The 21,363-nt window shown below is 44.8% G+C and overlaps 1 protein-coding gene across 3 annotated transcripts in view; it reads left to right on the forward strand.

Moving 5' to 3' along the window:
* Nucleotides 1-21,363, forward strand: part of LOC143764944 (uncharacterized) — a 42,699-nt gene that overhangs the window by 9,545 nt on the left and 11,791 nt on the right. The window contains exons 2-6 of one of the 3 annotated variants that reach the window (XM_077251089.1): nt 7,815-7,969; nt 8,159-8,320; nt 10,039-10,162; nt 10,246-10,346; nt 12,455-12,566. In XM_077251089.1, the coding sequence (XP_077107204.1) occupies nt 7,862-7,969; nt 8,159-8,320; nt 10,039-10,162; nt 10,246-10,346; nt 12,455-12,566 (607 nt within the window). In that variant the 5' untranslated portion in view covers nt 7,815-7,861. The remainder of the gene's footprint in view (nt 1-7,814; nt 7,970-8,158; nt 8,321-10,038; nt 10,163-10,245; nt 10,347-12,454; nt 12,567-21,363) is intronic. The other 2 variants (XM_077251090.1, XM_077251091.1) reach the window with 2 other exon arrangements.

A 21,363-nucleotide genomic window follows, 5' to 3' on the forward strand; every position in this document is an offset into this window, starting at 1 on the left:
CAAGAGAAGGCCAAGAGTGTGCAAATCAGTCATCAAAGCAAAAGGTGGCTACTTTGAAGAACCTAGAATATAAGACATATTTTCAGTTGTTTCACACTTTTTTGTTAAGTATATAATTCCACATGTGTTAATTCATAGTTTTGATGCCTTCAGTGTGAATGTACAATTTTCATAGTCATGAAAATACAGAAAAATATTATATCGTATATATGTGATGATCTGGTTGGAATAATGAAGAAAAATTAAAAATTGCCTTTTATTGTCTCAACACAAGAAATATAAAAACCGGCCACCTAATAGGATGGCATGTATAGAAACCGACACGTTTCAGCGAAGTGCCTTAAATATTAAGGCACTTCGCTGAAACGCGTCGGTTTCTATACATGTCATTCTCCTACTTGGCCAGTTTTTATATTTCTTGTGTTGAGATAATAAAAGGCAATTTATTATTATTATTATTATTATTATTATTATATTTTTTTTATTATTCAAACCAGATCATAAATTTATATAGTGGATATTTGCTGCTGGAGGGACCTCCTTCATCTTTGATTTCTTTCCACGTCCTGGATTGCGATGACTCTGTGCGACTTCACCTGATACAGTAAGGTTCTCCTGGATGTGGTGAGCTGACTTCCATTCCCATTGCCTTCTTTGGGTTTAAAAAAAAAAAAAAAAAAAATGGGTTTTGTAAATTTTGGTAATTTCTCATTTTCCAACAATCAACTTTTAACCCTTCTAACTTCCTAACAAATGAAGTTTTTAAAAAAAATAATGCTGATGTAAAGAAAACATGGTAAATGTTATTTGTAAATAATTTTGTACAGCATGACTAACTAGCTTAAAGGGCCACTGTCACCCCGGGGTCTCCAGCCGTTATAAACTAAAAGAGCCACCTTGTGCAGCAGTAATGCTGCAGTCTAACAAGGTGGCTCTTTTAGTTTTTGATTCCGTTATTCCCTCAATAAAGCGTTTTAAAATTTGCCCTAACTACCTGTCTGCAGACCTGGAGGCGGTCCGAAGCCTCCTCTGTGAATCTCCCAACGGCCGTCACTCATCTCTTCTGGGGATGTGGTCGCCGCCCCCTTCGCGCTGTTTCTTCTTAAATCCGGCGCCTGCGCTGTGCGTGCCTGCCTGGGGCAGGCGCAGTCTTCATTGTCTTCATGCTCCCCCAGCTCATACGCTCCCCCGCCTTCCAGCGTTGTTATTTGCGGCTGCTTCATTCCAAACGCTGGCAAGGATTACTGTATATTACGGCAACGCTGGAAGGCGGGGGACCGTCTGAACAGCGCAGTGCGCATGCCCAGGAACCCCAGCCCCGCACTGTGCATAATCAGGGCCGGACTGGGACTAAAATTCAGCCCTGGCATTTGAAGTTACACAGGCCCACTTGTCACATGGTGACTGTATAATATCTTTGTACACTTGTAGGCAGGGCTGGTTTTAGGCAAAGTGGGGCCCTAGGCAAAGTTTAAAATGGGTCCCCAAATGCTAACATATTGCACATCACACAGAAGCCTTTCTGTTGTATTTACGTGCGCTGAGTTCAGGCCGCTAAATGAGTTTGATCGACAATACTGAAGTTGTTCAACGCTTGTTTCCCGGCCTCTTTCCACCAGCTGAGGAATAATGAGACAGAACGATCACTAATAGATCACCATACAGTATCATGTTTTCAGCAGCACATCTACAGTTTACACTGGCAATGTGCTGCTGACAACCAGGCTTTTTGTTCCAGCAAAAACAATCCGAATATGCAGCATTTTACTTGTTTAGTAAAATACACCCCATAGTCCTCCATATATTATAATGTGCTCCATAGTCCTCCATATAGTATAATACCCTCCCTATAGTCCTCCATATATTAAAATACACTGCTCAGTCCTCCACATAGTATAATACACTCCTCATAGTCCTCCATATAGCATAATACAATCCTCATAGTCCTCCATATAGCATAATACAATCCTCATAGTGCTCCATATAGTATAATGCACCGCCACAGTCATCCATGTAGTACAATTCACTTCCCATAGTATAATGCACCCCATAGTTCTTCATATAGTATAACGTATTCCCCATAGTCCTCGATACAGTATAATGCAGCCCACATATAGTATAATGCAGCCACCCCAGAGTATAATGCAGCCACCCCAGAGTATAATGCAGCCACCCCACAGAGTATAATGCAGCCACCCCACAGAGTATAATGCAGCCACCCCACAGAGTATAATGCAGCCACCCCGGAGTATGTAACCCCCATAGAATATAATACAGCCCACCTCCCCATAATATATAATGTAGCCCCCCATAGAATATAATGCAGCCCCCCATAGTATATAACGCAGCCTCCCCCATAGAATATAATATACCCCCACAATAGTATATAACACAGCCACATAGTACATAACATGGCCTCCCCCATAGAATATAATATACTCCCCATAGTATATAGCAAAGCCCGCATATTATATAGCACAAACCGCATAGTATACAACACAGCCTGCATACTATAGCACAGCTCGCGTAGTAGATAACACAGCCCACACAGCAGTATTCAGCAGACCACACAGTAGTATACAGCACAGACCACACAGTAGTATACAGCACAGCCCACGTAGAAGTATACAGCACAGTCCACACAGTAGTATACAGCACAGCCCACAGAGTAATATATACAGCACAGCCCACAAAGTAATATATACAGCACAGCCCACAAAGTAATATATACAGCACAGCCCACAGAGAACTATATACAGCACAGCCCACAGAGAACTATATACAGCACAGCCCACAGAGAACTATATACAGCACAGCCCACAGAGAACTATATACAGCACAGCCCACAGAGAACTATATACAGCACAGCCCACAGAGAACTATATACAGCACAGCCCACAGAGTACTATATACAGCACAGCCCACAGAGTACTATATACAGCACAGCCCACAGAGTACTATATACAGCACAGCCCACAGAGTACTATATACAGCACAGCCCACAGAGTACTATATACAGCACAGCCCACAGAGTACTATATACAGCACAGCCCACAGAGTACTATATACAGCACAGCCCACAGAGTACTATATACAGCACACAGTAGTATACAGCACAGAGCACAGCCCACAGAGAACTATATACAGCCCACAGCAGTATACAGCACAGAGCACAGCCCACAGAGAACTATATATAGCACAGAGCACACAGTAGTATACAGCACAGAGCACAGCCCACAGAGAGCTATATACAGCCCACAGCAGTATACAGCACAGAGCACAGCCCACAGAGAACTATATACAGCCCACAGTAGTATACAGCACAGCCCACAGAGAACTATATAGAGCCCACAGCAGTATACAGCACAGAGCACAGCCCACAGAGAACTATATACAGCCCACAGTAGTATACAGCACAGAGCACAGCCCACAGAGAACTATATACAGCCCACAGCAGTATACAGCACAGAGCACAGCCCACAGAGAACTATATACAGCCCACAGCAGTATACAGCACAGCCCACAGAGAACTATATACAGCCCACAGGAGTATACAGCACAGAGCACAGCCCACAGAGAACTATATACAGCCCACAGGAGTATACAGCACAGAGCACAGCCCACAGAGAACTATATACAGCCCACAGCAGTATACAGCACAGAGCACAGCCCACAGAGAACTATATACAGCCCACAGTAGTATACAGCACAGAGCACAGCCCACAGAGAATTATACAGCCCACAGTAGTATACAGCACAGAGCACAGCCCACAGAGAACTATATACAGCCCACAGTAGTATACAGCACAGAGCACAGCCCACAGAGAACTATATATAGCACAGTAGTATACAGCACAGCCCACAGAGAACTATATACAGCCCACAGCAGTATACAGCACAGCCCACAGAGAACTATATACAGCCCACAGTAGTATACAGCACAGAGCACAGCCCACAGAGAACTATATACAGCCCACATCTCTTCTCTTCCTCCCCTCACCTCCTCCGAGAATGGCCCCACAGTCCAGAAAAAAAAAAAACTCTCCTCACCTCTCCTCGTGCCCAGCGTTGCTTCCTGGTTCCTGCTCCTGTCTCAGCAGCTGCAGTCTGCACGGGACACAGCAGGTGCGCGATGATATGACATCATCGCGCACCCGCAGTGTCAGAGGCAGAGCGGGGAATGATGGGAGAGGAGCGTCTGTAGACGCTCTCTCCTCCATCATTGCATTCAACTGTACCGGCGTCTATACGCCGGTATAGTTGAATGCGACGGCGGGGGCGGCGGATTGAGCGGCCCACCACTGGCACCGGCCCTTCTGGCATTTGCCAGAAGTGCCCTATGGCCAGTCCGGCCCTGTGCATAATGAATAACACAGTGCGGGGCGGGGATTCAGCAACAGGGTGGCCGCACTGCCCGCACAGGCGCAGTCAGGCACCCTGCATCTGACCTATGACGGACAATGAAGACTGCGCCTGCCCCAGGTAGGCATGCACAGCGCAGGCGCCGGATTTAAGAAGAAACAGCGCGAAGGGAGCGGCGACCATCGCCCCAGAAGAGATGAGTGACGGCCGTTGGGAGATTCACAGGGGAGGCTTCGGACCGCCTCCAGGTCTGCAGACAGGTAGTTAGGGCAAATTTTAAAACGCTTTATTGAGGGAATAACGGAATCAAAAACTAAAAGAGCCACCTTGTTAGACTGCAGCATTACTGCTGCACAAGGTGGCTCTTTTAGTTTATAACGGCTGGAGGGGGTGACAGTGGCCCTTTAAGGATATAAAAATTGAAAGTTTGAAAATTTCAAATTTTTTGCCTAAATTCCGTTAATTTCACCAATAAATCTAAAAAAATTTCAACTTAAATGTACCACTAACCTAAAGTACAATGTGTCTTGAAAAAAATCTCTGAATGATTGGGACACGTTGAAGCGTTCCAGAGTTATTCCCACATAAATTGACAGTGGTCCAAAATGTGAAATTTGGCCTGGTCAGGAAGTGAAAACAGGCTTCTGGGCGAAGGGGTTAATAAAATTCTATTTAACCCCTTCGCGACCTTCGCCGTACTAGTACTGCGTTACAGGAGATAATAATAATATTTATTTAGCGCCAATATATTCTGCAGTGCTTTACAGTTAAACCGTTTCAAACACAACAGTCATAAGTAAGTGTTTTCAATAATATGATTAAAGCAAAATAAAACAACCCTGCTTGTGAGCTTAAAATCTACAGTGAGGTGGGGGAGATACAAAGTACAGGTGTGTTTTTACAATGATGTGTTTACAATGATGGTCCAGCCATCTTCAGGGGGTGGGGGATAGATGGAAGTATTGAATGGGCTACACACACACAAACATAAAATGACTTTGATTAGGGAATGTGGTAGGCCGCTCTGAACAAATGTGTTTTGAGGGAGCGCCTAAAGCTATGCAAGTTGTGGCTGCTCCTATTTTCTTTGGGTAGAGGATTGGAGCAGCACGGGAGAAGTCTTGGAGTCGGGAGTGGGAGGTACGGATTAGTGCAGAGGTTAGACCGATAGACAGAAATGAGGAAAGAGATGTAAGGGGGTGCCGCACTGTGGAGAGCTTTGTGGGTGAGAACAAGTACTTTGAATTGTATCCTGTAATGAATGGGCAGCCAGTGTAACGACTGGTGAAGAGCGGACGCATCTGAGTACTGATTAGCCAGGTAGATGACCCTGTCTGCCGCATTAAGAATGGACTGGAGAGGAGAAAGTCTAGTAACGGGGGAGGCCAATTAATAGAGCATTGCAGTAGTCCAAGCAGGAGTGGATCAAGGCGACAGTGAGGGTTTTTGTTGTTTCTATGGTGAGAAAAGGGCGGGTTCTAGAGATGTTTTTTTTTAGGTGTAAGCGGCACGAGCGGGCAAGAGATTGTATGTGGGAGGTGAAGGAGAGATCGGAGTCAAACATAACACCCAGACAGCTGGGCAGATGGAGGCATGCTGCGATTGTCTCGGACCGAGGAAAACTCTGGGCTCACTAGCACCCATATGAGCCTATGGGTGCGAGTGAGACAGCGCACATCACTCAGATATCATCCAAGTGATGTGCGTTATAAGCGGACCCCAGCAATGGAGCAGAGGGAGAAATTCATTTCTCCGCCTCCTCCGCAGCTGTGCTCCGATCTGCTCTGTGCGAGAGAATCGGAGCACAGACGCATGACACTCGCAGCAGAGCAGGAGCCGAGGGTCATTAGCATATCGCATCCGATGCTCTCGCATCGAATGTAATACGCTAGTGTGACCCCAGCCTAACTGATAAGATGGTAACAAATTGCAATCTTTCGAGACTACGCATGTCCCTTCATCAGGCTTAGACTAATACAAATTCTGAAAACCTTCCATCACCCGCCAAAAGAAATTCTGCAAATTCTCCTCTCCCAAATACAAATGCCCCCTCCCTTCTGAGCCCCATTGTGCCTAAACAACATTTAGCTCCCACATGTTTGGCATGTCTGTAGTGATGAGAGCCCGCCTAATTTAAAAGTGCAAGTCTCCAGAAGCACAGGCTGGACAAAATGTACTGAAAGGTTCATAAACTTCTTGAATGTGGTTTTGAGTACCTTTAGGGGTGCAGTTTTTAGAATGGTGTCATTTTGGGGTATTTTCTGTCATATAGGCCCCTCAAAGTCACTTCAAGTGTGAGGTGGTCCCTTAAAAAAAAAAAAAAAAAATGCAAATTTTGTTGTAAAAATTAGAAATCGAATTGTTTCCAAAATTGTGCTGATGTAAAGTAGACGTGTGGGAAATGTTATTTATTAATTATTTTGTGCGATAAGATGCCCTGATTTAAGGGCATAAAAATTAAGTTTGAAAATTGCGAAATTTTCAAAATTTTACCCAAATTTCCGTTTTTTTTTTTTGTGTGTTTTTTTTTTTACAAATAAACGCAAATCATATTGAAGAAATTTTACCACCATCGTAAAGTACAATATGTCACGAGAAAACCATGTCAGAATCACCGGGATCCGTTGTAGTGCTCCAGAGTTATGACCTCATAAAACAGTGGTCAGAATTGTAAAAATTGGCCTGGTAATTAAAGGGAACCTGTCACCCCCAAAATCGAAGATGAGCTAAGCCCACCGGCATCAGGGGCTTATCTGCAGCATTCTGGAATGCTGTAGATGAGCCCCTGATGTATCCGGAAAGATGAGAAAAAGAGGTTAGATTATACCAATCTGGGCAGGCGGTCCGATCCGATGGGCGTCTCGGTCCGGTCCGGGGCCTCCTATCTTCATAGGATGACATCCTCTTCTGCTCTTCACGCTCCGGCGCAGGCGTACTTTGTCTGCCCTGTTGAGGGCAGAGCAAAGTACTGCAGTGCGCAGGCGCCGTGCCTCTCTGACCTTTCCCTGCGCACTGCAGTACTGCCCTCAACAGAGCAGACAAAGTACGCCTGCGTCGGAGCCGCAGCATGAAGACATAAAGAGAACATCCTCTTAAGAAGATGGGAGGCCTCGGACCGGACCGTGACGCCCATCGGACCGGACCGCAGCGGGACCGCCCCTGGGTGAGTATAATCTAACCTCTTTTTCTCATCTTTCAGGTTACATCGGGGACTTATCTACAGCATTCTGGAATGCTGTAGATAAGCCCCTGATGCCAGTGGGCTTAGCTCACCTTCGATTTTGGGGGGAACAGGTTCCCTTTAAGGTGAAAACAGGCTTTGTCTCAAAGGGGTTAAAGGAATAATTTTTTTTTTCTTGCTCATTGGCACCATTGATAAGATTATTTCTTAATGTATACTTTCTTATTCATTACAACTAACATCAAATGTATAATCATTCCTCTTTGTACAGGCAATACTCTTACAGTATAGTCTCCATATGATCTCCTCCACAAGACAATGGCTCTTGTTGTGACTGATCCACAGAGGATGGACAAGGAAAGGGCAAAAATAACTGAAACAATATTCAATATTACCTTGGAGATTATCTACCTGCTGACTGGAGAGGTAAGGGTGAACTTATGTTAATGTCACCTGCCATAGCCTTTGGGTTGGAACAAAACTAAAATCCTGGAAGGAATTTGTTTTTCTGGGAATGTCCTTGGGGGAGTTCCATCAGGGAGACCCGACCTAACTTACTGATATGAAGAGTGTCTGTCTGAGCCCCTGCATAGTGATGTTCCGCTTTTCTTGAAGGATTATATTGTTGTGAAGAACACCTCTAGTCATAGTAAAGGATGGAGCAGATTCCAGGACCCCATCATAGAGCCTCCACCTGATTCCTTAATATCTGTGAAGAACAATGAGCAGAAGATCCTGGACCTCACCAACAAGATGATTGAGCTGCTGACTGGAGAGGTGAGCACTGCTGGGAATACTGAAACATTAAGTAGTAACACAGGAGTTAATGTGTCTGGATGATGACTTATCATTTCGTTGTACTGCTACAGAAGATGTAGGTCAGATAGTTCTACGGTACTGATGAATATGGTTAAAATCCATATTAGCAGAATTTTACATCAGTTACTTGATTCAGTGCAGGATTGCTGCCTTTATTAGATTTAATGAAGACTCTTGTCCGTAAACCAATAGACTATTTATTGCAATTGTGCCCATGTTCATCAGCAACACTTTCTGTCCTCAATCTTCTGCACAAGACTTGTGGCCCGAGTGATGATGCCTGTAGAGAATATTGGAGATATAATTTCATGCCAATCCTTTGTATCCTATGTGGCATTGGATTTTAACCCCCCCCCCTTCAGTGTGCAGTTGTAACTGAACACATCTAGACTTCCTTCAGTGTTTAGATAGTGATAGCAGCAGATGGGCCAAGCCTCAAAGGTTGTAACAGATCTCTCACCTTGAGCCAGCTTAACTCAGAACAAAAGGCTTGCTTGCCATGTGGATACTATGCAGCTAAATTGTTTTGTTGAATCAGCTATGATTCCCTAAAGTTATGGAGATACTATTCGTTCTAGCTGTACATCGTGTATATTTCCGAGATCCCCAGATCCCCCGTCTGGGTCTCGACCTGTTCTAGCTCTCAGGGTATGGGGATACATAGAACATCTAGTAAAATCCAGGTAGCGAAAGCTTGTTTGGTGCCCACACGTAGCAGGGACCCAACTGTATCTGATGGATACACTAGTACCATCCAGAAAGGTGTAATGATCTTTCATAGGTTTTGGAGTTTTCAGCTGCAGAGACAAGGGGAGGGGATTTAGGTTCACCCAGAAGGCATAAGAGGAGTGACCCAAAGCGGATAAAGACTAGTGTAAGGTCATGCGTTTGCTCGGTTATGCATGCTGTCCACTTTGACACAGTGGGGATTGCGTTGAGTAACGTTCTTTTGGAGGACCTAGGAGCCAGCTGGCAGCCCATGCCCTCTTGTGGCCCAGCGCACCCATGCTCTAACATCACCCAATAATTGGCATTTATGCTTATATCTTTTGTCCTACCACTATCTGTATTTGCATATATGACAGTTGTATTTGTGTAACCATTATGAATACAGTGTATTGTTTAATGTGCCCTTAAGGCGATTAATTATATATTTAAATGTTGGGTTGCTCTTTTATGTCGGATCTACGAATCCACACGTCCGTTTCTCATTTTAATATTCCATGCTACTGGGGCTGGTTTCTTGCCCGATGTAATCCCGTTAACGGACCGGGCTTATATCTAACGAGGAACTGGAGGTAGTCATACAAGATTAGCAGCCCTCTTGTTTAGCTGGTGCTACTGAAAGGGACCTCTCAGCCTGTTGGGGTTGTTAGCAAGTGTGATGCCACGTCAGTGACTGCGTGGGCCATATCCACTCACTCCTGTGCCACCCTGGACTTGTGTGTACAAGAGGTGTGCGTGCGTGTGTGTAAAACTTCACCAAGCTGACCATGCATGTCCCCAAGGGGTGCAGAACTTCACGTTGGTGCATGTGAGGAGACCATACCAATTGATCTCGCTGATGTAATAGTGAGGTCGGGCGGGGTGCCAAAATGCAGGTTCATCACATATGATAGCAGCAGAGGGATTCTGCGTGATATCTCCGGTGTTATTACACTATCATTGTGTGTCAGGTTCCTATAAGATGCGATGATGTCACTGTCCATTTCTCCATGGAGGAGTGGGAGTACGTAGAAGGAAAAAAGAGTCTGTACAAGTATTTAATCATGGAAGATCACCATCCCCTCTCACTACTAGGTAAGAGAAGGTTTTTTTTATGGTCTGGAGGGTTACCTAGCTCTCTCCATTATCTGATAATCACAAATACATAATGTATTCAGTCACTGTGTGTCCTACAGATGGAACCAAAATGAGGTCTCCCTTTGCCATGTCTACCCAGGATTATCTAGAGGAAAATCTCTGTTTCGGACGGGATCATAAGGTAGATACATCTCATGTCTCACTTCATTTTTTTTTTTTGTATGAAGGATTAAAACTGTGTGTACCTTTTACAATTCATTCAATGCCATGTCATTGCATATCTTAGATTTAAAGACTGAATATTTGTTGCTGCATTTCTGTAATAGGACTTGGTGGGTGGGATAGTGGTTTGGTCTGGATTAATGGTGTCCTCGGTTCTTATCTGTCATGCAATAACCTCAGGGAGGTGTCTGCTCCAAATGTATTCTGAATCAAGACAACAACCCCAAACACAACCAATGTCATTGACAACTATTTTCAGCATAAAGAAGAACAAGGTGGAGTCCTGGAAGTGATGATATTGCCCCACAGAGCCATGATCTCAACATAATCTGTCTGGGATTACATGAAACTACAAAATGATTTATGCAAGCCTTCATCCATAGAAGACCTGCGTTTAGTTCTCCAAGATGTTTGGAATAATCCCTTTGCTGAGTTTCTTTAAAAACTGTGTGCATGTTTACATTGAAGAATAGATGCTATTTTGCAGGCAAAGGACGATCACACCAAGTATTGATTTTATTTAAATTTTCTTGTGTTTATTCATTTTGTAAATTACATTTTATTTTATTTTTTTAAATAATTCTTTCTAGCATTTTTCCACACTTGTCTAAAACTTTTGGAAAGTACTTTGTGTATGTACCATACTATATATACGAGAGACACAAAATCTACACACTTGTGTTTAAAAAAAACAGGTTTGTCATGTAATAAATAAACAACAGATTACACCAAGAAGAGTCACTTCAGAATGTTTTCACCTTTTTAATGTCGCCCATAATCTGTACAATGCAATTGAGACAGAGTGAAATAAGTATTTGAGGGAGAAAATAACTAAAATGTGGTTGCGTAATTGAATGCCAGCTTATAATTGGTGATATAGTTGTGTTCGGACTTAGCCGATCACTTTTATACTCAAGGTAAATAGTAGTCAGCACACAGCTGCCAACATTTACAGTGATTTTGATGACCCACGTATAAAGTTTAGCTGTTCTAGTAGGAGGTTCCAGACATTTTCTTAGTTGCATTTTATAGCTAAATATGGGCTGTAACCAGCTAACACTGCAAAATGATCTCATTATTACCAGTCAGGAGAAGGGTACAAAAAGTTTTCAAGGCATTACATCTAGCTTGGAACACAGTAAAGATGGTCATCAGGGAATGTCTTAAATTTGACACATCAGTGACCTAGAACTGGACATCCCTCAAAAATTGAGGGAAAAAAAACAAGAAAATTGGTCTCCCAAGAGTCCTACAGTAACATTAAAGAAGCTACAGAGAATACTGGTTGTGTTTTGCATGTGACTACAATTTTCCTTATTCTTCAAATGTTTGACTTTGTGGTGGCAAGACAGAAGCCTTTTCTTACAAAAGAAAAAAAGTCCAACTTTTGTCTGTTTTGTCAAAACCTACATCAAGTCTGCCAAAAGCATGTGGAAAAAACTTGTTATGGTCTGATGAGACCATGGTTGAGCTTTTTGGCTGTAATTACAAAAGGTATTTTTGGGGCAAAGCCAACACTGAGCTTCACCAAACGAACACCACATACCCACAGTGAAGCATAGTGGAGGTAGCATTTTGCTTTGGGGCATTTTTTATTTTTTTTTGAAAGCTGTAACTGGGACTGTAGTTAAAATGGTGGGATTTAGGAGTAGGTCCAAGTATCAGTTAATTTTGCAACAATACCTTTAGGCCTCTGGTAAAAAGCTGAAGATCAAGAAGAATTTCATCTTTCAGCATGACAATGAACCTGAGCATACCTCCAAATCAACAAAAGAATGGCCTCACCAGAAGATCAAATTGGACAGGCCCAGACCAAGAATAGAAAATCTGTGGGTGCCCTGAGCAGTGCGGTGTACACAGGAGATGCCCACGGAATCTAACAGATTTGGAGTGCTACTGCAAAGTGGTCAAAGATTGCTAATTTAAGATGTGCAGTGCTGTGAGACTTCAACCCAAAAAGACTGAATGTTGTCATAAACTCAAAGGGTATTTAAACAAAGTATTAGGTTAATGGTGTTCATATTTATGCAACCACGTTATTTTTTTTGTTTCTTTTTCTTTTTCCAGGTTTCAGATTTCACTGAAGTTACAGTTGAGGTCACAGCAGAGGCTGAAGAGACTTGTGTGATGGTTGAGCAGAAGTGCGAAGAGGAAGGAATACCTGTAGTTATCATCCATGGTGAGTTAATTGCTAAAAACTCAAGGGTTACATTTTTCCTTGTTTAGAATGATACGTTTTTTCTGGGCAATTAGATAGATGCAGGTCCCACTTCTGGACCCCATACCTATTTTTAAATGAGTGTCCACTGATCCTAGTACCACCTAGTGAGATGGCTACTGGCCACCACATCCATGCAGAGCATGAATGGTGAGATGGCCCTTCACGAGTAGGCTCTCTGTATCCCACTCCTATGGGAGTTAGCTGAACAAGTGTATTAATTGGTTTCCAGTTATACAAGCAAGTTTTTCCTCACTTCCATACAAGTGAATGGAGCCAGCGACCACTTTAGCAGACATGATGAGGGTTAGGAATCAACTGTTCTAGAGATAATAAAGTACCGTCTCTGAGCCCACACCTATTAGGTCTTCACAGCATATGTTCTGGGGATTGCCTCAAAGCTTAAACGGTAAAGCTATATGGGAACTCTATTGCTGTATGGGGGATAACTGTGAACAAAATTACAGTTTTAAATCATATGTGAGACTTGGTGCTTGGACACTCCCAGAGCACTTAAGCACTTCCCAGGCCCCTGCCTCCATGGCTGCATGCTCTGCCCACTCTCGTCTTCCTATGCTTCACTGACCGCTCACTGGCTTGACTGCACGGTGCCTCATTGTTGCTGCTACATGTGCTTTTTATAGGTAATTTTGGAGATCAGATAGTAGGCTTTATAGATATTATGATCATCTTTGGTATATACAGTATTTTCTAGTCATAGACTGAGATTTTCTAATGTTTTCTTCCTTCGGTAGTAATGTAAGAAATTCTACTTTCATTACCCTGATTAAATGAATGGAATTTTTAGTTGTAGTTATATAACCCAAATAGATATGCGCCCCATGTCTGCTATGCTGAGAACTTCCTTAAACCTTTTAATAAGTGCGTCTATATTTTAGTATTGTTTTTCATGATGTTTAAGGGTATGTTTCCACGTTCAAGATTGCATCAGGATTTGACGCAGGTAAAATCTGCACCTGAGGTCACTGGCAGGTCAACTGCGTTCTTCATGTGTTTTTTTTCCAGTCCACCACCACCTGACCGCACCATTGGAGGACGTCCTTCTTATCCGCAGTGGGACAGGAACCACAAGTTAAAAGGACCCTCCCCACTCCACCCACCAGTGTTTTTCCTGTCCCACTGCGGATAGGAACTGCAAGACGTAGCCTCCGACGGTGCTGTGCAGATGGTGGGGATCGGGGGGCCCAGCCTTTCCCTTCCCCCGCCGCAAGATATCTGCGGCTGATACCTGCGATGGGGGGTCCCTCAACCTCCCCAGTGTAGCGCTGCTCCTGGGGCCAAGGTCTGTTTCTCCAGGCTGGGGCTCTCGGTCCGGGCGCTGTCTGCTGGAGCGGCGCCTTTCCCGCATGCGGCCGCGGCCATTTTCGGCGAGGGTTCTCTGTGCGGCGGCCGCTGCCGGCTCCAGGACACGCGGCCGCGTCACTTCCGGTCGACGGCCGCGTCACTTCCGGTCGCGGCGAGCATGGGACCGGGGGACACCAGCGGCGGCGCCGGCCTTCAGGAAGGCCCCTTTCAGCATGGTCGACCGCGCGGGGCGCAGTAAGGAGGCAGGATCAACCAGGTAAAAACCTATATAAACATATTATGGGGGTCGTTATCCCGCCGGCTATCCTGACAAGGGTGTACACGGCTATATTGTGTTATTATCCTCATGAAGGACACTACCAGACCTGAGGGGACTGACCAGCTTCAGGGGCACGTGAGTAGGCTATGTAAAAGCCATACCACAAAGCCCACCCCTCCCCCCTGCTCCTCTACTTACAGCCACGTATGTCTATTTACCCTAGGCTGAGCCTCCCATCCCCACAATGGAAAGGAAAAAGTAGGGGAAAAATAAATGCCCGATTTGTGCCACTAAGTTTCCAGAAAATTGGCGGAAACCATTGTGCAGATCGTGCACATCCAAAATTGTGGGTGATGAGCAGACGGCGCTACTATCCAACATGAGGACCATGATTCGACAGGAGGTTCAGGCTTCTATCTCAAACTTGAATCTTTCCCAGGCTCAGTCAGAACCGCAGACTTCACGGAAAAGGCCAAGGGAGTCTAGCCCCTCCTCCGAGGGTGAGGTTTCGGAGGGTTCTGACCAGGAAGAAAGAGACGGATCTGTGGGCAAGGGGAAGAGATATCTCTTCTCCGCCGCAGACACAGAGGAACTTCTTTATGCTGTACGTAACACCATGCAGCTACAAGATACACCAGAGGAAACCTCGATCCAGGACGAGATGTTTGGCGGATTACATGCCCAGGTGACAAAAGTCTTCCCCGTCAACAACCACATCCGTTCCATGATCCTGGAAGAGTGGCAGGAAGCAGAGAAGAAGCTAGTGATTCCAAGGGACTTTAGACTTCGTCTGCCCTACAACCCTGAGGACATTAAAGTGTGGGATGAAGTTCCCAAGATCGATGTCCCACTAGCAAAGGTGGCGAAGAAGACCTCAATTCCATTTGAGGACTCTTCCGCATTAAAAGATCCTATGGATCGTAAAGCAGACGGTTTGCTAAGGAGAACTTGGGAGTCCTCCGCGGCAATAATACGGGCCAATATAGCGGCAACCTCCGTAGCCCGGTCAATGCACTTATGGATTGACGATTTAGAGGATCACCTCAAAGCCAAGACTTCCAGAGACGTTATCCTTAAATCATTGCCATTGCTCAAACTCGCAACAGGCTTTATGGCAGACGCTTCTGCCGAATCTGTACGGTTTGTGGCTAGAAGCGAATCCCTGTCTAACGCGGCCAGAAGAGCCATATGGCTAAAGACCTGGTCGGGGGATCTCCAGTCGAAAAATAAATTGTGTGGAATCCCATTCTCAGGAAATAAAGTATTTGGGCCAATTCTAGACGATATTCTAGAAAAGGCCTCAGATAAAAAGAAGGGTTTCCCTGAGGAGAATACCAAAAAATATCAGCCCTTTCGTAGGTCCCGACCTGGTCAGAGGACAGACTACAAGGGGAAAGGGAAGACTGGGAGGTGGTCTTATCCCAAGGGTGGAAAAGGTAGAGACTCCATCTTCCCTAGTGCAGGTACACCAAAGTCAAATAAATGACATAAAGGTGGGAGGTCGATTACAGAAATTTCTAGGGGGTTGGCAGAAGGTGTCCCAGAATCCTTGGATTCTACCGGTAATTGCACAGGGATACAAATTAGAATTCTCCGGCAGTCCCCCAGAAAGATTTGTAGTAGCCCGACCTTGCCCGCTCTCCGACTCCTCCATGTGGGCAAACATCCAGGAGCTGTTGGAATTAGAAGCGATTGTGCCATTTCCCATCTCAGAAAGAGGCGAAGGCCATTATTCCCATTTATTTTCAATAAAGAAACCGTCCGGGGACTCCCGGACGATTATAAATTTAAAACCATTAAACAAATGGGTCCGGTACAAAAGATTCCGGATGGAATCTATAAGATCCACGACGCCTCTAATAGACAAAGACATGGTAATGTGTACCCTAGACCTAAGCAACGCATACTATCATGTCCCGATACACATCTCCTACCAAAAATTCCTGAGGTTTGCCATAATGAACAGGGGGATTGTACATCACTTTCAGTTCAGATGTCTCCCCTTCGGGCTTGCTTCAGCGCCCAGGATCTTTACCAAGCTGATGTCGGAAGTGGTGGCCTATCTGAGGAATCAGAATGTGACCATAGTCCCATACCTGGACGACTTCCTGATAATGGCGAAATCACAGAAACGCCTCAAGATAGACTGCACTTTCACCCTTTCCATCCTACAGGAGCTGGGGTGGATTGTGAACTGGAAAAAGTCCTGCCTGGTCCCAAATTCCAGAATAAAATTTTTGGGGGTGATCTTGGATTCCAATCTAAGAACATCTTTTTTACCAGAAGACAGACAAGAGGCCTTGATCAGGCACATCCATCAATTCAGAAGTACCCCCTCCATAAGAGAGGCAATGAGGATACTCGGCTTCATGACAGCATGCATACCCTGTGTGAAATGGAGACAATTCCACTCGCGGGAGTTGCAAAGAGAAGTCCTAGGATCCTGGAACAGGAAACTGAGTTCCCTAGAGAGGAAGATGCTTGTGTCTCCGTCGGTGAAGAGATCCCTAACCTGGTGGACCACACCGAGGAACCTGAGAGAGGGAGTACCGTGGGTACTCGATCCCTGTGTTACGGTTACCACAGACGCCAGTCAATATGGATGGGGCGGTCATATAGGAAGAACATACTACCAGGGAGAATGGACTCCTCAGATTGCGGCAAGATCATCGAATTTCAGAGAGCTGTATGCGATCTGGAAAGTGTTGGGCCAGGCCCAGTCATTGGTCCGGGACAGACACGTGAGAATACTGTCCGACAATGTCACAGCAGTGGCATTTCTGAGACACCAGGGAGGTCCGAGACCTCCACCACTGCAACACTTAGCAGACCAGATTTTCAGGTGGGCAGAAAGATCTGTCAAATCCATCTCGGCAGTTCACCTGGAAGGTGCCAAGAATCAGCGAGCAGATTTCTTGAGCCGAAAGTCGGTACATCCCGGAGAGTGGGAACTGAACCCGGAAGTATTCAGCGGTCTATGCCAGAAATGGGGCACACCTCAGGTGGACCTCTTTGCCACCAGGTCAAACGCAAAGAGCAGAGCATTTTTTTTCTCTGAATCCTCTAGATGGAGCCACAGGAGTAGATGCCTTGTCTCTGTATTGGGGAGAAGCTCTCCTGTACGCATTTCCACCTCTTCCTCTGATACCGAAGACACTCAGGAAGATACGAGACGAGAGAGCAACCGTAATCCTGGTGGTTCCTTTTTGGCCGAAAAGAAGCTGGTTTTCTCTACTGTCCAGGATGTCAACAGAAGAACCAGTCTTTCTACCGAACAGGCAGGACCTTCTACTTCAGGGTCCGGTGTTCCACAAGAATCCAGACTCTCTGCACCTATCTGCTTGGATCCTGAACGGCAAACCCTAAGATCCAGAGGCCTGTCAGAGGAAGTCATTACCACACTCCAGGCAAGCAGAAAGCCGGTGACTTCGGCGATTTACAACAAGGTCTGGAAGCGGTATTGTTCCTTTCTGGGAAAAGGTCATGTGGATACTTCAAAACCAGATATCCCTAAAATCCTAGATTTCCTGCAACTCGGATTTGACAAGGGCCTTCGGCCTAGTACTCTAAAAGTACAGATTGCAGCACTTAGTATATTTTTTGATACATCACTAGCCTCTCATCCCTGGATAGCGAGATTTTCCAGGGCCACACAGAGAATGAGGCCACTTGTGAGGAAATCAACTCCTTGGGACCTAAACCTGGTCCTTAACACTTTATGTAAAACCCCTTACTTACTGTCAGAAGATATGGACATAGCCAGTCTCTCCTTTAAAACCGCCTTCCTAATTGCCATCACATCAGCTAAAAGGCTAGGGGAGATGCAGGCTCTTTCTATCCAGAACCCATATCTTCAAATCTTTGACGACAGAATAGTCTTCAAACATAACCCAGCTTTCCTCCCCAAAGTAGTATCATCTACCAATATAAATCAGGAGATAATCCTTCCTTCTTTCTGCCAACACCCTAAAAACGCAAAAGAAGGGGTCTACCATAACCTTGACGTTAGGGAGACTGTTCTAAAATACCTGGGGGCGACAGAAAGCTGGAGACAGGACACTAACTTATTTATACAATACGGTGGTCCAAATAGGGGTTGCAAGGCAGCAAAATCAACCATTGCTAGGTGGATTAAAAACATGATTAGCCTAGCATATACAAACCAAGGGAAAGATCCCCCGGACACTCTTAGGGCCCACTCAACACGAGCCATTTCTACATCATGGGCAGAGAAGGGGGGTGCCTCAGCTGAGCAAATCTGTAGGGCGGCGACTTGGACTAGTCTTTCTACCTTTACTAGACACTATAAATTAGATGTCGTATCAGACCAATTAGCCTTTGGTAGAAAAGTCTTACATGCAGTAGTCCCACCCTAGCTAAACATCCTTTGGTATTCTCCAATGGTGCTGTCAGGTGGCGGACTGGAAAACGGTAATTAGTTCTTACCGGTAATTGTATTTCCAGGAATCCACCTGACAGCACTACTAGTTCCCTCCCACTGCAAACTTTTACTACTGACTAATGTGATGTAACATTGGTGTGTAATTGTAAATAAACTCTCTTTTTTGCATCCATCCAGATGTGGTACTTAGAAAATCACTGGTGGGTGGAGTGGGGAGGGTCCTTTTAACTTGTGGTTCCTGTCCCACTGCGGATAAGAAGGACGTCCTCCAATGGTGCTGTCAGGTGGATTCCTGGAAATACAATTACCGGTAAGGACTAATTACCGTTTTTATGTGTCTTTCATGCGCATTTTTGTGTGTTTTTGTAAGCTCAATAAAGATATATATATATATATATATATATATATATATATATATATATTTATTTGTGATGTCATCTCTTGTCCAACCTCTTCATTTACATACTCCATTGAAGAATAATGTTTACGCAGACAGATAGATGGATAGATCTATCGTATCGTATCTTATTATCTATCTATAAAAATATCTATCGATAGATATATCGATAGATAGATAAGATACGATGGATAATACCAAGCCCGATGTTTAGTATACCTATGTATCTATAGATATATCTATCTATAAATATATCGACAGATAGATAGATAGATTATCCATCTATATAAATAACCGTCTAAGGGTCTATTTGTCTATAACGGAAATCCCGCGTCGCTGATTGGTCGGGGGCGGCTGGCGCGACCAATCAGCGACAGGCACAGTCTAGCCGCGAATTGGCGTGAGATTTAAACCACGCTTCTCTGGTCGCGCCCAGCTGGCTGCGACCAATCAATCAGCGATATTGCAGCGAGATTTAAACACCGCTTTGTAAATAAACTACCTACATATTCTAGAATACCCGATGCGTTAGAATCGGGCCACCATCTAGTAGATATGTAATAGCAAGGCCGATGTTTATTAATAAGCATTTAATTTAATAAAAAAAAAACGGGAAAGAAAATGGCGTGGGCTCCCGCGCAATTTTCTGCGCAAGAAGGGGAAAGCCATCAGCCGGGGGCCAATATTTGTAGCCTGGGAAGGGGGTAATACCCATGGCCCCTCTCTAGGCTATGAATATCTGCTCGCAGCTGTCTGTGTAGCCTTTAATGGCTATTAAATTACGGGGACCCCCATAAAAGGTGGGGTCCACCCCTATATTTTATAGCCAGAAAGGCTACACAGATAGCTGTGGGCTGATATTCATAGCCTAGAGAGGGGCCATGGTTATTGGCCCCCCTGGCTACAAATACCAGCCCCCAGCCACCCCAGAAATGGCGCATCTGTAAGATGCGCCAATTCCGGCACTTAGCCCCTCTCTTCCCATTCCCCTGTTGCCGTAGGATATGGGGTAATAAGGGGTTAATGTCACCTTGGTATTGTAAGGTGACATTAAGCCCGGTTAATAATGGAGAGGCGTCAATAAGACGCCTAATCATTACTAATCCTATAGTAGTGAAAGGGTTAAAAAAAAAAATACACAGCCAGAAAAAAAGTATTTTAATATTCTTAATTTAACCATAATTGCCATACTCTATCTCCTGCAAAAAAAATTAAAATAATAAACCAACCGTATACTACCTGTTTGCCATAGTCCAATTAATAACGAATGTCCCACGACGATCTCCCCTATAGAACAGTCACATCAGGTGATGTCACTGCTCTATAGACCTTCAGTGACACACTGATAGGAGACAATGGCTCCTGCAGTGTATCACTGAGGTTACTTTAGTTCCGAGTCTCACTTTTATGGCAAAGCTGCATGGGAATTTTCCCACACAGCAGTGCCACAAGTGAGACTAGGGACTATTTCTCACAGGGGCGGATAAATACATTGCAGAAGGATACCTTCCGTCATTGTATTCCTGGAGCCCCTGGAGAGCAGTCGCGTCAGCTGATGTGGCTGCTCTCCACGGGAAATCGTTGTGGGACACTCGTTTTAATTGGATATCTGCGGATCAGGGAGTATATTGTTTGTTTAATATTTTTTACAGGTGACAATGGCTTCGGGGATCAAGGTAATGGTGAGTATGTACTCTATGTTGTATGTACTGTATGTCTATATGTATGTTGTATGTAGTTTATGTATATGTCGCATGGTGCATGTTGTATGTTGCATGGTGTATGTTCAATGTTGTGTGTTGTATGTGCACACAGTCTAAACGAGTCCAGCTCTGCTACATCTGGATGCCTGACATCCAGATGTAGCAGAGCCTGTAGATGATCGCCAGAGAACTCTCCAGCGACTAGTGACCGGAGATGACTCCCGGTCACGTGCACGGCAGTTCTCGCGATAAGATAAGTTATCGCGAGAACTGCAGTGGACGAGGGACTTCCGGCGGCGGGGCAGGTAAGCCCGCATGTAAATTAGGAGACATGCGTAGTAAGCTGTGTTTACGCAGTTACTACGCATGTGATTAATCATTATCTATGGGTAATTTACGGTGCGGCGACGTAGCGTCGCCGCATTGTAAACAGACATGCTGCGTTCTGAAAAGACGCGCCGCATGTCCGTTTACGCGGGTCTGCCGCCTACGTGTTTTAACGCATAGTGGAGATGGGATTTCAGGAACTCCCCTCCACTATGCTTTAACATCTGGACGCTACGTGTTTAACGCTGCGGCTCTACGCAGCGTCAAACACGCAGCGTTTCCTGACCGTGGAAACACACCCTTAGACTTTCAAGGACTAAAATAAAAGAAGCAAATTAAGTCAA

The sequence above is a fragment of the Ranitomeya variabilis genome, chromosome 4 (genome assembly GCF_051348905.1).
Source record: "Ranitomeya variabilis isolate aRanVar5 chromosome 4, aRanVar5.hap1, whole genome shotgun sequence".
Taxonomy (NCBI): Eukaryota; Metazoa; Chordata; class Amphibia; order Anura; family Dendrobatidae; genus Ranitomeya; species Ranitomeya variabilis.